The sequence below is a fragment of the Episyrphus balteatus genome, chromosome 2, assembly GCF_945859705.1.
Source record: "Episyrphus balteatus chromosome 2, idEpiBalt1.1, whole genome shotgun sequence".
NCBI classification, from domain to species: domain Eukaryota; kingdom Metazoa; phylum Arthropoda; class Insecta; order Diptera; family Syrphidae; genus Episyrphus; species Episyrphus balteatus.
This window is the reverse complement of record NC_079135.1, coordinates 24,377,038-24,393,186: the sequence shown is the minus strand read 5'-3', so window position 1 is coordinate 24,393,186 and position 16,149 is coordinate 24,377,038. Positions and strand designations below refer to the sequence as shown.

At 27.6% G+C, this 16,149-nt stretch overlaps 1 protein-coding gene across 2 annotated transcripts in view; it reads right to left on the bottom strand.

Moving 5' to 3' along the window:
* Positions 1–16,149, bottom strand: part of LOC129910288 (calcium-binding protein E63-1) — a 123,177-nt gene that overhangs the window by 99,024 nt on the left and 8,004 nt on the right. Inside the window, exons 2-3 of one of the 2 annotated variants that reach the window (XM_055987616.1) lie at positions 3,520–3,558; positions 3,364–3,403 (exon numbers count right to left, since the gene is read on the bottom strand). In XM_055987616.1, coding sequence (XP_055843591.1) covers positions 3,364–3,403; positions 3,520–3,558 — 79 coding nt within the window. Of the gene's footprint in view, positions 1–3,363; positions 3,404–3,519; positions 3,561–16,149 lie in introns of both variants that reach the window. The other variant, XM_055987617.1, reaches the window with a different exon arrangement.

Sequence of the window (16,149 nt, the reverse complement as noted above, 5' to 3'; positions counted from 1 at the left end):
ACAAAAGGGACTATCAATTTATGTTTAAATTATATGTGTAACTTATGACATTGAATTTTCGTTGCTAGCTCTTAGACTATACAATAACTATTTACTGTTCTCTACATTTTTTGTATAAAATAAGGAAATTCTCAAAGAGGTTGTCATTTTTGTCAATGTCAATTAAATTCCATTTATTTTCTCATTCTCCAACAAATTAAAAAAAAAAACATTGAGCCGTTTAAATACTTAAAATAATAAAAAAAAAGGAAAATTCCTTTAAAGTAAACAATTTATCGATTTTTTTTCACTCAGATATTTTATTTCGTAACAGCAACTTGTAGCCTTGTGCCCTATACTCATTTACATATATTACACAAAAGTCTCATTTTCCTCTTCATTATAATCTACATGTACCTACGATAGAAAAAAAAAATAAAAATACGAGTATGTTGCTGTTGAGTTATTTCTATTATGCTTCCAGGAAGTACGCAACCTTAATCATCTCGTTTTTGTTTTGTTTTTTTTTTTTTTATTTTTTTCACATTTTTGTAATACTTTCAGCACATTACCCCCTTGAGTTTTTCTAATATTTGCACACATGATATGACAACACTGTTGACCTGAAGGCTTTTGTTTTCATTTATTTTTTTAAGTTTTTTCTTAAATGAAAATATAAATGTGAAGCCAAGGAGGTAATTTTTGTGTAGCTTTGGAAAGTAAATAATGTCGAAAGATGAGGTGTTGAAAATAGTTGGGGTTTATTTAAATCAGGGTTGTAAAAATATCAATTGAATAAAAAAAATACGTTTGAAATTAAAAAAAAAAAAAATTATTGCAAATAAAAAAAATTGCGTTAAAAAAAAATATTTATTGCAACTGAAAAAAAAAAATTGCATTAAAAAAAATATTAACTGCAACTGAAAATAAGTTTGTATTAAAAAAAAAAAAAACAAATTTATTGCAAATTAAAAAAATGTGTTAATGCATTACATAATTATTTTTTTTTTAATAAATGTCGAATTTCTTACACTTTTGGCTATTTGACCATCCATACATTAGCTATTTCAACTACATTATAATATAAATATTGAACCTAAATTATGACCAAATAGTAAAAGTTATAAGAAATTCGACGAATTTAAAAAAAAAATATTTAATGCACACATTTTGCATTGAATTTTTTTTTTGTCAATGCAGAAAATTTTTTATTTGCAATAATTTTTTTTTAATGCAAAATATTTTTATTTGCAATAAAAAATAGAAATTTAATTTTCAATGCAAATATTTTTCAGTTGCAATAGCATTTTTTTAATGCAAAACTTTTTAAATATGTGTTTTAATGCAAATTTTTTTCAGTTTTAAATCTTGACTTCATACATATTTGACAGGCGTGCTGTCTATTCATAAGCACCTTTTCCTTAAATATCACGAAATATTCTCAATTCTAGGAACAATATGATACCTTCTTCCGAATTGATACTACTGTTTATTAATTATTCAGAGAACTGTTGGAATTCATGTGAGGAGTAGTCTATAAATTCTATTGGACACTATATGACAGGTGTGTATTTTTTTGTTTTTACTGAACATGTGCTATAAGTCTAGCATGAACAGGCTAATTAATCGATACAAAGGATGCTTTGATGCATCAATATTGTGAGTACAAAATTCATATCGAGGTTTCATTGGAAATCAAATTTTTTTTTTATTAAAATTCAATTGATTTTCCTGAGAATCAACATACATATATCTGCTCTCTTAAAGTTTTTTTTTACTTTGAATGAAATTCTTTGGAATTTCATTGCAAAATATTTTTTCTGTGCAAAGTCCAATATTTCGACAAAACAATTTTCCTCTGTTTTTTTTTTGTCTTATTTGTCATAGGTGTGTATGGTTGGTTTATTAATCCTTTTGGAACAAAAACTTCGACAATGACATACACAAAACAGAGAGACAATATGAAAATGAAAATATGTCAACATGGTATTTTGCTTATGAGATATTTATACCAACAAAAAATAAAAGGATAGACACACAGACAATTCAGTTGATTGGAATGTTTTGTGGCCAAAATGAAAAAATAAAAAAACATTTCACTTGGGAAATAAATTCTAATTGCTCGAATGTTTTTTTTTTTTGGAATACATATCAATTCATTGTGTTAATAAATTCAAGATTGATAACAACTTTAAGATTTTTAATTAATATTGTTTTTCATTCATTTTTCATTCTTTTACCTCCTTTTTAAAAAAAAATTTTTTAATCCATAATAATTAAAACAATCTATAATAAATCGAGTTTCATTTTTTTTTAAAAGGGCAACAATAAACTTGATTTTCTTTTCAAAACTTACATCCCTATACTGCTATTCGATTCACGTGAAAGTCTTAAAAATAACAAGCGTTTAAAAGGTGGTTTAAATTAAATTTAGACAGTTCTTTTTTCTTTAGATTTTCTAAAACAGACGGGAACAACACTTTGCTATTGAAAGTTAGAAATTTTTCAAAGTCAATTTACATGATTAAGTAAGGAAATCCTTCGATTCACTTGAATCGAATAGCAGAATAGGGCTGTTATTCACTTTGCATGAAAACTAAATTTTTTCAAACATTTGCAGTTTTCGCAAATTTTATAGTAAACGAATGTAACCCTTCATAAAGTTATACCTCAGTCTGAGGATAGGTTGTCGCAACAAACACATACCTTACATTTTACTTTCGAACATAAAAATCTGACAGGGTGAACATAATCAATAAAAATGCTTACACAATTGAAAATAAAAAAAAAAAAACACGTATACGCCACAGTGAACCAGTGTGAGTTTTATTTATTAGTTTGTTTTGAATCCCCTTTTTTAAAAGCAAATATAAAGATGCAACTTGATGAAGAGAAATTGATGAGTATTTTGTCTGATAGCAGCATTTTTAATAATGGGGTTCTTTTCGAAGGGATCATAAAACTTGTATATAAATTAAGAGAAACAACCAAAATTAATTAATTTATTCCAGTAAAGAAAAAAATTAAAACTTGATCCGGCCAACCGACAGGTTTAATTTTATAATAAAAATTAATTTATCACCCATCTTGGCAACGTGGCAAACTTTATTTTTTGTTCATTTGTTGATTTTTCATGTCGACGAAGTGAACTTTCCTTAACAAAACTGAGCAAAAATATATTGCAATCAATTTGCAAAACAAAATGAAAAAGAAAAAAAAACACTCTTTTCCTATTCCCCACAACAATAACGTACAGCTGAGTAAAATAATGTTTCATTTTATTTCATTTTTATTTTATTTTAAAAACAACGCAATTTTATAACTTTGAAGTGGAGAAAACTGAGAACAAAAAAAAAACAACGAAAATATATAAACATCACTCACCTTTAAGTTCCACTTCGGTGAATGGTTTCTTTTTCACAGACTGAAATGAAAATAAATAAAAAACAAAATGAAATACAAAAACAACAGTAAAAAAAAATACCAAACAGCATTAATTTTGAAATAATCTAGGACAAGTGCATTTTCCAGTCTACTTACTTTAGGGGCACGTTTCCCCAGCAACGCTGTTCCCAGCATCTGGAAAATAAATTAAAAAATAATTGTTAAATTGTGTTCTTTTCATTTTTTTTTTTTTTTTTATTTAATTTAAAAAGAAGAATTTCTTTTAAATTTCTTTTCTTTCTTTAAAAGGTCAAATATTAAAATTAAATATTATAAATATATATACAATATGCATATTTATAAGTATAAAAGCTAAGAAACAGTAACTAAATTATGAACTCGTGAAGGACATATTTGTCAATCATAAATTCTTTTAGCAATTAACAAAACAAAACAAATTTTTATTTTTGCAAAAACTATTTTTGTAAAACTATGTGATAGACCAGGAGGTAGTGTTGCAATTTTATGTATTTGGTTCACAAAAAAAAAAAAAAAAAAAAAATAACTTGAGCTGCTTGAATAGCTGTTTAAAAAAAAAAAAAATATTATGACCACAATCGTTTTCAAAATAGCAAATCAATGAAAATCGTACTTCTTTTGCAAATAGCAATTAAACAAGTTTACCATGAAGACAATTCAGCCAGTTATTCTGTTAAGAAAGCACATCTTTTCACTCCTGAGGAATAACAGAATTTTTAAAGAATAATCTCTTGGCAGTGTTGGAATTAATTTCAAAAACTAAACGAGTGTTTTTTGTTAGTTTAGTTTCCGTTATAATTATATTCCAATGGAATTAAAAACGTTGGGTGTGTAGTTTATTATTTTCATAAAAAATTTAAAATCAATAAATTATTTTGCTCTATTTTGTATCAAAAGTGGAGTGCTTTAAAATTATTAAGTGCAAATTTAGTTATTTTCTTAATGCCTTAGCTTAAAGTTAATTTTCACACATCGTGATTTTAGTATTTTTTAGGTGCCTTGACTTATCGGTGGAAATCTAAAAAGAACCGGTGCTCATATGTGAACCATTTATTGTTTTTGTTTTTTTAAAGTACCTCCTCAGGTAATTTTAAAAGGCTAACTTTTTAATGCAGGTCCTTATTTTTAAAAATATGTATGTATGGTTGAAAAAATAAAAAAATATATTTAATTTAGGGCAATTCCATGGTAACTCACGTTACATTCACAAAAATTTCCGATACATAAATAATTTTTTTTTGTTAATTTTAATATAAATTGATACGAATTAACTATCCATGAACGGAGCATAACCATTACTTTCATAATTAACAAAAAAATGTTTCTTTAATTTTAGTATTTGCTTGGGATAAATAAAAGTATGATGGTAACTCACGTTACAAAAATCGGACACGAGATTTAAGAGTCCCACTGTATGAAGTTTTTCTGCGAAATTAAGAATCTTAATTGGTTTTAAATGAAGATTCCATACATAAAAAATTACGAACTTTTAATATTAGTGACAAAACCAAACATTTATTTGATATTTCGAGGAAAAATTTTAAAATGTTTAGGTAACTCACGCTACATTATTTTGGTAACTCATGTTACCTGCGATTTGTGGTTCCAAAAGTAAAGAAAAGATGCATTTTCACTCAAGTTTTTTTTAAATCGAATATTGTGTAACGAAGCTTGCTTAAATGTTAATTTATTTTAGCAATCACGAGGGCATATTGTCATGGTCACTATTAGATTCATCCAATTTTCTGTGGGCTTGTTTTTCCGTCATTTTCATGTGAAATTCTTCTGTAGTTGGCAGCTTATGCTTTAAAAATGCTTTAAGATTATTTATTCTCCTTGAATTTAATTTCTATCCATAAGGGAATACAACAAAGAATCTTTTCTTGCAACTTGCATAAAGTGTTACCGTTTGTAAATAGTAATTTGCTATTACAAAAAGTAAAAAAAACTGCATAATTTGTTCAAAATTCGTGTCCACTTTTTCATGGAATTACCCAGTACCTAACTGAATTGTAACACGTTCACTGAAGTTTCTTTTGGGAATAGCATGGGATTTTAGTCCTTGAACAGTAAATTTTAAATTCTAGCGAAACTATTCACACCAAAAGTTTTAAACTTCGCATACAATAGTTTCTTATTATGATTATTTTATCTATAAATATATCAGAATAATAATAATAATGAAGCGGTGAAGGTTGAAGATGTCAGTATTGATTAGTTCACTAGTATCTTCTAAGAAATATTTTTCCAAGTATTTTTTACGTCTACTGAAAAGGGCATGACATGAGCAGAGAAGATGTTGGATTGTTTCTTCTTCTTCCTCATCAAGGCAACTTCTACAGAAGTCGTTAGAGATTACGCCAAGTCTTATGGCGTGTCTGCCTATGAGACAGTGTCCTGTTAAGACACCTATTACAGAGCTGATATGCAATCTACTTAGAGACAATAAATTTTTTGAACGTTTTGGATCTAGCCTAGGCCAGATCTGCTTGGTCGTTTGGCAAGTTATAATGTTTGACCATCGTATGTTTGTTGCCTCTATAGCTTCTTGCTTCAGCATGAGTTTGTACGTTGCGATTGGTATACCAATATTTGCCTTATTGGGTAAAATTGGTATTAGAGTTCCATTTCTGGCGAGTTCGTCTGCTTCACAGTTTCCCAGAATATCTCTGTGACCCGGCACCCAAAAGAGGTGAATGTTAAACTGTTGTGACATCTCTATGAGAGATGATCGACAGTCGCGGGCAGTTACGGAGTTTGTGGAAACCGAAGCTAACGATTTAAGGGCGGCCTGGCTATCAGAGAAGATGCGGATATCCGATGGAGATATCACGTTTTCTTTGAGCCAAGTCAGTACTTCTTTAATCACCATTATTTCCGCTTGGAACACGCTGCAGTGATTAGGGAGACGGAAGGAGAGACTAACATTAAGTCTATCTGAGTAATCCCCGCCACCCACTCCGTCATTGGTTTTAGAACCATCTGTGTAGAAATGAATTGAATCATCTCTCAGAAACTCGGCATTGTCCCATTCTGATCTATTTGGGATGGTGACTTCATAATTATTGCCAAAAACCAACTGTGGGGTGGTGTAGTCGGAGTGACTATGGATTGATCCGAATGAATTCAGAATATTTGTGTGACCAATGGAGTTATTGGTATATTGAGAGATGGCTTGGAGTCTTATAGCAGTGCTCGCGGCCACCTGCTTGCTGAATATATCTATGAATCAGGAGCTTACAAAAAACTCCGTATAAGACACATAATTTTTCCATTGGTACAACTCAAATTTCGGTAAAAAAAAATTCCCCTACCTATAGTAACCACTTTGTCAAAGGTCACATCTTGCATTGTTTTAAAAAAAAAACCATTCATAGCTCAGTATTCATTTTTTTTTTTAATTTTTTACCCTATTTGATGACTGAGTTTTAAATACAATCCATTCTTAGTGTCACTTTCAGGATATATGTAAACTTTCAAATAAGCTATAGTAGATTTTGTCTTAAGTTAGACTTGGCGTCATTATGAATTGAGATAAAATTTTGTATCTTGATTGTGAAGCAACTACTTCACAACTACTTCTATGGTCGAGTATCTGCAGTGGTTAGGTGCTCTAAATGCCATGCAGTCGTGTCTTAGTTATTTGATGGAATTTTATTTTTACTCGGAAAAGCGACAATTTTGCAATGTGGTCAATTTAAAGAAATTTTGACAAAATTGTTAAAGTGCAGTTGAATTTCAAAACGTGAAGCTTCTATTTCAAGATTGGAGTAATAAATTGCCAAACTTCTGTTTAGGTACTAATTTTTTTTGGAAGTAGGGGTTTTAATTTGTGTTTTAAATTTGTCTTGAAGTCAAGTTTTACTATTTTTGAAGGGGAAGAGTTGGAGCAACAAATTCAAGACTATAGGAATAAATTAACAACAAACTTAATGCAGAGAAAAAGACCACCTAAATAAGCGGATTTCTGCATGGTTTTTTGTCAAGATGACTTCCGTCTTAAGTTTAGTGGAAATCCACTTACTTTTATGATAACACTGGTTAACAAGGGTTCTGTTGCCGAAACAAAAATATAATTTTCTGAAGGTTTTCGGTGTGCTGAACTCGAATCCGAAGTCAGAAAAAATTGATCAGCTCCCGTTTTTGAAATATTACCGTTAGAAATTTAATATAAGAAAAATTGTTAGAAGATATTTAGTAACGGTTTCTATAAGATCTATTTTCCCTCTTTTAAGAACTTTTTAAATCTATCGGATATCTTTGTTATTGCACGAGATATCTTAAAATGAAGTTAGTGGCTTTGGCTTCATATATCATAAAGGAGATAATGACGTTATAATTTCTATGGTAGATATAATATGCTAAACAACTGAAGATATCTCGGGCTACTGCCCGGAAATATTTAAACAGGTCTTCAAAGAAGGAAAACAGTTCTTATAGAAACCGTTACTAAATATGTTCTAACAAATTTCCTTATATAAAAGAATAAGGTCCGAAGTAGTCCGAAGTAGGATTTTCTAACGGTAATATTTCAAAAACGGGAGCCGATCAATTTTTTCTGACCAGTGTTATTGTTAACCAGTGTAATTGATAAATAAGATGATTTCCATTTTAAATTAAGTGGATTTCTGTTTAATTTAAGATCGAAGTCATCTTGGCATAAAAATTATGCTGAAACCCGCTTGTTTTTAGGTAGTCTTTTTCTCCGTGTATAGCAATAAACTGATGAATACTCAGATTTTAGAAATTTCGTTGTATAGGTACCAAGAAGCTAAGAATCTCGATGAGAATCTAATAAAACCCCATGAGAATAAGTAAATCCGATTCAGACATTTAATCAGCAATAGGGTTATAAAAAAATAATTTTTTTTCAAAGCATTCGATTAAAAGCTAAAAAAATGTGATGATATTGCAAATAAAAAAAAATTAAACAATTAAAAAATTCAATGCAAACTGTAGGCAATAAACATTTTTTTTTTTTTAATTTATCAGGGAAAATAGTCAAAATTATAAGAAATTAGACGAATATTAGAAAAAAAATTAAATAAATAAATTTTTGTTTTTAATGCAGAAAATTTTTTATTTGCATGAATAATTGTTTTTATTTTTTACAACCTCGCCAACATTACTCTAACTAAAAAAATTTGGGTTGTAGTAATGAAAATTTTAATGGATATGTTTTTTTTTAATCAAGAATGTTAGTAACTTGTGAGTTCTCTCCCTACAGCGACAGTAAATTACAAAAAAAAAAAATATTCTTCTTTAGATGCAAAGTACTAAGAACATTAATTGACCCATTTTTTAGGCTTTTGTACTTATCCGCAGAAATACGTTTCGTTAAAAAAAAAATTACCCCAGTTATAAGATTTAGGTACCACATTTTTAAAACACGTCACATGGATTGCAACCTAATGGTTCTTTTCGACAAACAAAAGTCGATTCGAAAAAATACAACCCTTCCAACCTGACCATAATAATTTATTATTATTTTCGAGGCTGTTATTTCTTGAATGATGCGTCGCGGTCGCAGTCTATTTCCGTCTTTGTATTACTTAACGCCAACAACAGACAGGCCAAATACAAATACATATTGCAAAATAAGATGAATTTGACAATTAAGTCATAAAACTAAAATAAAATTGATTTTTTCAGACAGAAGTGATTTGTTTTATTGTAATATTAGAATTTTTTTCTATATCTATTTCGTATTGCATCCATACCATAAACATAATAGATAAAGATACATCTGTTAGATACTTGTCTCACAAAATATCTAAACAAAACGTAAATTTTCTTTATATAATTTCTTCTCTTGCACAGAGCAGAGAATGATGAATGTTAGATATAAAAACGGTCGAAAATAAACGTTTGTGATGACAACTTTAATGTTAAGTTATAAGTTGTTGTTGTGGTCTTATTTTAAAAGAAGATAAAGACTGCTTGACACATGTAAAATGATTTTTAAAATTAGAATTTTTTTTTTGTTTTTATGTTTATTCTGTGAAGATTTTATTTGTAGATAGGTAACAGAAGCTATGTAGATTTATTTAGCACAACAAAAGTACCGGCATAATCGTTTATCTTGCTTAAATGGTTGACGTAGCTAATAACCTTAAATTTCTGAGTAATGAACAAAAAAAAAAATAATTCATAGAAGTATTTAATGCATGTCTTCGTTTTTTAGAACATTATTTTTTTCATTGCAATTCGTTATATTGAAAATTAAGCACATTGAGTTGAAGAGTTCAGTGCAAATTTAGGCTCAAAGTCTACCAACTTACATAAATATTTTCTGCGTAACTGCAAAATTCGATTGCATGTCCAAATTAAATTAAGGTTTATGAGATTTTAAGTTTCTGAGAAAAACTAAATTGCATGCAATTTGTGTTTTCAAAATTCACTTAAAAAAATTAAATTTAATGCGATAATTGATGTTTTAGTGTCGCATTTATCTTTGACGTCTGTGTACATTTTTTAAGATACAAAATTGACTACATTGTTTCTTTTTTCTGCGATAAAAAATAATTTGATTATTATTATTTAATATTGTCAGTGTGTGAAAAAAATAGAAGGAATATGGACTTCAATCAAATTACAATTAACATCATATCATGATGGATGATGCAATACATTGGAGTGTATTTTTTTTTTTTAATTCAGTTTAACAAATGATCGTTTTGTCGAAAAGAGACAATCGACCATTTGATCTTTAAAGCATTTTAATTAATGAAATTTACGAGTTGTAAGTTTTAATAAATTAATGGAACATTTTTAATTTTTTGTGGGATCGGAAGAAGTAGTTGTTAGCAAATAGATAATTATTTGTTTTTTATTAAACATTGGAATTATGCAAAAGTATTTTTTACTTATTTGGAATATTACAGGAAACTTGAAAAATAGACCAGTGCCAATCCGGTTTTCAGAAGGCAAAAGTTGAACAAGTTATTAGCAGCATAAGGGTGGTGGGAAAATTTAGGATAAATGGTATATGAAAGGGCAAAAATAAATTGCCCACAAAAAAATTGGGGGAAAGGGGGTGGGTTGGCGAAAAAGTGGGGTGGGTGTCAAAAATCATGGTTTTTTTACGATTTCTGTCAAAATTAGACGTCCTATCGAAAAAAAGTCAAATGCAAAAGTTGTAGGTAGAATAAATGTCTACAACTTTTACTCAAATAATTTTTTTCTATAACCTCAAAAATATTGAAAAAATGCAAAAATACGATTTTTTAATTTTTTATTTTTATCTTTTACAAAAATTGTTGGATTTCAACAAAACTTAATTAAAAATTACTTTGTTATGTTTTCTATCTATCAAAAATGTTTTTTGAGGAAAAAGTTATTTTTTGGATTTTTGGCGAATTTAATTTGAAAAAATAGCTTATTTTTCAATCAAAAAAGTTACCAAAAAAATTTTTGATTTTTGAAAAGTTTGGAATGCAATTTTTTAGCTTAAGACCGGTTTTTAAAGATTGTGTGGAAAAACTATACATTTGTTTTAGAAAATATTGAGAAAAATTGAAAAAAACAAAAAAACGATTTTTAAGATTGATTTTTCCGTAAATGACAGTAATTTTGGCGAGAAATAATTTTCCATAGAAACCAAATTATACTTTTCTAATGGTCATTGACCTTTTTAATTTGAATCAAGTACTTTGCTCTAACGTGCAAAGTTTTTGAGATATTGAATTTTGAACGTCCCAAACACTATTTTTCTGATTTTTGGCATGGTAATATGTCAAAAACGTTATGTGATAGAATTTTTCTGACTTCAAAATCGAGCTCAGCGTACAAAAAACCATTAGAAAAATATACTTTGATTTCTATAAAAAAAACTTTTTGACTAGTGAAATCGAACAGGGCAGAAAAAATCGAATGCCTTGAAAACATAACAAAGTAATTTTTAACCAAGTTTTGTTAAAATCCAACAATTTTTGTAAAAGATCAAAATAAAAAATTAAAAAATCGAATTTTTGCATTTTTTTCAATATTTCTGAGGTTATAGAAAAAAATTATTTGAGTAAAAGTTGTAGACATTTATACTACCTACAACTTTTGCATTTGACTTTTTTTCGATAGGACGTCTAATTTTGACAGAAATCGTAAAAAAAACCATGATTTTTGACACCCACCCCACTTTTTCGCCAACCCACCCCCTTTCCACCAATTTTTTTGTGGGCAATTTATTTTTCCCCTTTCATATACAATTTATCCTAAATTTTCCCACCACCCATATGCTGCAAATAATTTTTTTATTTCCAAAAATTATTGGCACTGGTCTAAAACAACAATGGTTGGCTACAAAAATTCAAGACGACAAAATATATTAAAACATATCTGAAAATAATGAAAAATTAAACAGCACTTGTTAAGAAGAATTAATGCAAATTTTAAAAAAAAATTATCCTATTTTGTTGTGTTTTTTTTTTTTTTTTTTTGAAAGATCAATTTTTTTAAATCTGTGTATACAGGGTGTCCCACAGTCACCGCCCCAAATGAAAACCATGAATTCCTGAGGTCATTTTAAGTCGAAAAACTTAAGAGGTAATTTTCTCGTTTTCGTCCCGTTTTCGAGTTACCACGGTTTTTATGATTTTTGCTCTCTTGTTCTTTAACTGGCCTTATCTTTGCCAAACTACGTTTGATTTGAAAGATTTTTTTTACAACCAATCAAGAATTTATTAAAGTTTAAGTTTGTCTCAAAACTTTTTTTCTGCGGACAACCGTTTCTCCACAATTTTGCATCAAACTCAATTTTCTTCGTTTTTTAAGTTGTTTTTACACTTTCATATCATTTTAGTAAAAAAAACACGTTAATGAGTATTAATATTTGTGCTTTTTATTAAAGCCCAGTTTATTTTCATAAAAAAAAAAGTTTTATTTCATAAAAAAGGCTACTGAAAGTAATTTAAAAAAAATAAACAAACTGAGTGAATTCAAAAAAAAATAATTTTTAAATAAAAAATTAATTTAAATGAATTAAAACTTTTTCTGAGCTTTATCTATTTGTTCTTTTCTTAACCACCATAGCTCAGAAAAAGTTTTTAATTCATTTAAATTAATTTTTTATTTAAAAATTATTTTTTTTTTGAATTCACTCAGTTTGTTTATTTTTTTTAAATTACTTTCAGTAGCCTTTTTTATGAAATAAAACTTACTTTTTTTATGAAAATAAACTGGGCTTTAATAAAAAGCACACAAAATTAATACTCATTAACGTGTTTTTTGACTAAAATGATATGAAAGTGTAAAAACAACTTAAAAAACGAAGAAAATCGAGTTTGATGCAAAATTGTGGAGAAACGGTTGTCCGCAGAAAAAAAGGTTTTGAGACAAACTAAAACTGTAATAAATTCTTGATTGGTTGTAAAAAAAATATTTCGAATTAAACGTAGTTTGGCAAAGATAAGGCCAGTTAAAGGACAAGAGAGCAAAAATCATAAAAACCGTGGTAACTCGAAAACGGGACGAAAACGAGAAAATTACCTCTTAAGTTTTTCGACTTAAAATGACCTCAGGAATTCATGGTTTTCATTTGGGGCGGTGACCGTGGGACACCCTGTATACAAACTTTATGTGTGGCAAGCTTTGTAATTTGTTTAAAAGAATGGAGGTGGCATACAATTTTCTGCTGAGTCCGAACAGATAAGATGAGATGCAGTTATTTATGAAAGTGATACTCTGAAGGCTTGTAAACTTGTTGCAAGAGGTATTGCCTCCGAAAAGGTTGGTTTTGAAAAAAAAAAAAAAAACAAGAACAAAAAATTGGAATTTCTTTACCTTTCCCTATGTAGAACGAAATTCCCCATTTATGAATTAAATGTAGGAGAAGACATTCAAAATATTTTTGACAAAAAATATAATATTTTTTTTTCTCATGTACTAAATGTGAAGTCTCAGAGCAGACGTTGAATAAAATTACAAAAACAATTCAGACGAAATCAAATAATCTTTTTCGAAATAAGAATATTAAATTAATTGTTGTTATTGTGATGCAATTAAAATGTTAAAATGTTTATCATAATTGCAAAAACATTAAAAATGAAATTTTATTGTTGAGTGGAGTTATTGAGTTATTGGCTTTTTTGGAGTTTTTTTAATTGTTTTGTGGTTGATGACACTGAAAGTCTTTGTTAATATTTTATTTAATTTTTTTATAACGAAATCAAACACATTAAGAACATTATTGACTGAGGCCCAATTTATTCACACTCTATTAAGTCGCCATTTAAAATCGGAAATTTTAAAATTCATATGCAATTTGACAGATTTTCAATTTTTATTGGCGACTTTAGCTCGAAACAATTTATGTATGTATTTGTTGTATTTTTAAACGATCAAAGGAATTTTAACTTTATGCATGAGGTGCTCATAAATGTACAATAAGTTTTCCCGTTTCTAGTAGTGGCATTTGGAAGCTAAAGTGCAAAAATATAACTTTAGTAAGCCCAATGTAGGTGCTGGAAAAAAGAGATTTTTTCTATTTTATTTTTTTAAGTTGAAAGAAAGGTGGTACACAAAAAAAACTTCAAGTTTGTTATTAGCAAGTTAGTTACAATAAAATCATAAACATATTTCAAAATGACATTTCTACACTCTTAATATCTGTACGCCCCTTGTGCAAAGCTTGATCGAATTAGAAGTACGAAGATACGAGGTAAAAATATCATCTCCCAAAAAATATTTATCAAAGTTTCCAAAAATGTATTCGCCCGTTTTCAAAAATCCAAATTTTTTAATGCAAATATATTTTTGTATTTCAAAACAAAAAGTACGAAAATTGAATTATAAAAAAACTAAACTCTTTGAATTTGAATTGAAAAAAAAATGGGATCATAATTCTGACTTCAAAATATAGCTTTTAAAACGAATAATCTGTCTTTCAAAATTCACAGCATAATATTTGAACAAAAATAAATAATCTCTTTTGTTTTCTTTTTCATACAAAAAATAAAACCTCAGTAATCTAGTTCAACTTTTGATTTATACATAAATAAGTTTTTAATTATTCTTGAAAAATATTTAGCATTAAAACATTTTTCTTAATATGTACATATTTTTAAATTAATTAATTTATCAAATAAAAATGAATATTCGAAAAATTGAAAATATAAGAAGTAATCAAAAAAGTAAAAGAATTTAACAAGGAATAGAAAAGTTACTAAAACGTCATATTTTGCTATTCTGTAAATATAATGAGCAAAAAACAAAAAAGGTTTTGAAAATATTAAAAAGCGATTTTTTAAATTTTTGAAATATTTTTTTTTATTTTTTTTTGCAGAATTTTATAAAACAGAATTTAGAAAAACATACCTAATTCAAAAAAAAAACAAGTGTGCAATTCAAACGTGGTAGAAGTGAAACCTTAAAAAATCATTTTTCTTGCAAAAAAAAAAAAATAGAAAAAATCTACCTATTTTTATTCTATCACCTTCAAATTAATGTTTTTTTATATCACAACCTATATAAATTTTATATCATCTGAAAGCTTATTGTCTTAGCTCAAAATATATATATCCATCAGGTGTATGAGACATCTACAAAAAGAGCTAGAATTTTTTAAACTCGATGAAATTTCATCCAAAAAGCAAAAAAAAAACATTTATTTTTATGTTCTCATGCTATTAAATCAATTTTTTTGTTTGACAACCTATACAAAATTGTATACCATGTGAAAGCTTATTGTTTCACCTTGATGATGTATATTTATTCTTATTTCAAAGATGTCTACAAGAGAAGTTAGAATTTTTTAAAGTCAACCATGTCGAATTTCCAGACTGAGATTACGGTACTTCCTACACTGGTAGCTGGTCATCGCCAACAGAGGTATTTTTAATTTTTTTTTTTCAATTTAAGATTGTGTAACTTGTAGAGCACGTAAGGTTATGTTATCGTTTTAAAGTTAAATCAAATTTGTATGTGCACTAGATCAAAAGATATAAGGTGTGTTGGAAAAGAACATCTTTTTACCGTTATCTCCGAATTTTGAATATGAAATTAATTGAAATTTTGTACAATTATAACTTATTCAATTATCTATCTACAGTATAAATTTCATTCATCTATCTTTTAAAACAAAAAAGTTATAACAAGTTGAAGTCGTGTCGCGTTTTCGTTTCATCTTGTTTCAAATCACTTCGATACTAAAGAAGTGTTCACTTCAAAAAGCAGAATTTGGAATCAGTATTTTGACGCCAGAATTTTGTAAAAGGAAATTTTCCATTCGTTTTATTCTTTATTGTAATGTAATTAAATCATATATTTTTCATAATGGCATCTTGGTACTATTTTCAAAGTAACTTTTTTACCTATAAAAAAATTCCTAGTGTCCTTTTGATTCGAGCTAGCTTTTATCACAAAATTAATGATTTTTTTATTTAGCTACCAAGCACCAACCAAGAGCTTTTTTCGGTGTGTTAAAAACAAAATGTGTTAAAATCAACGAAGCCGTTTCAGTTAAATTAAATTGTTTAAAACCATTACCATTATATATATAACTACATTTTAAAACACTCGTAAGATACTTAACATATTTTAAAAAAATACTTTTTTTTTACACTCCAATGATCCCATAAAATCAAAATTATTAATATTTGAAATATTATTAAACAAAAATAACTCAAAGATTTATAAATAATTACAAACAAAGCGCACAAACGAAAGTATTTGCAAATAAATTAATTTGCACATCAAATGTGTTAACCAAATCTTTTGAAGTTTTTTATTTTACTTTTTTTGATAGGTGTCAAA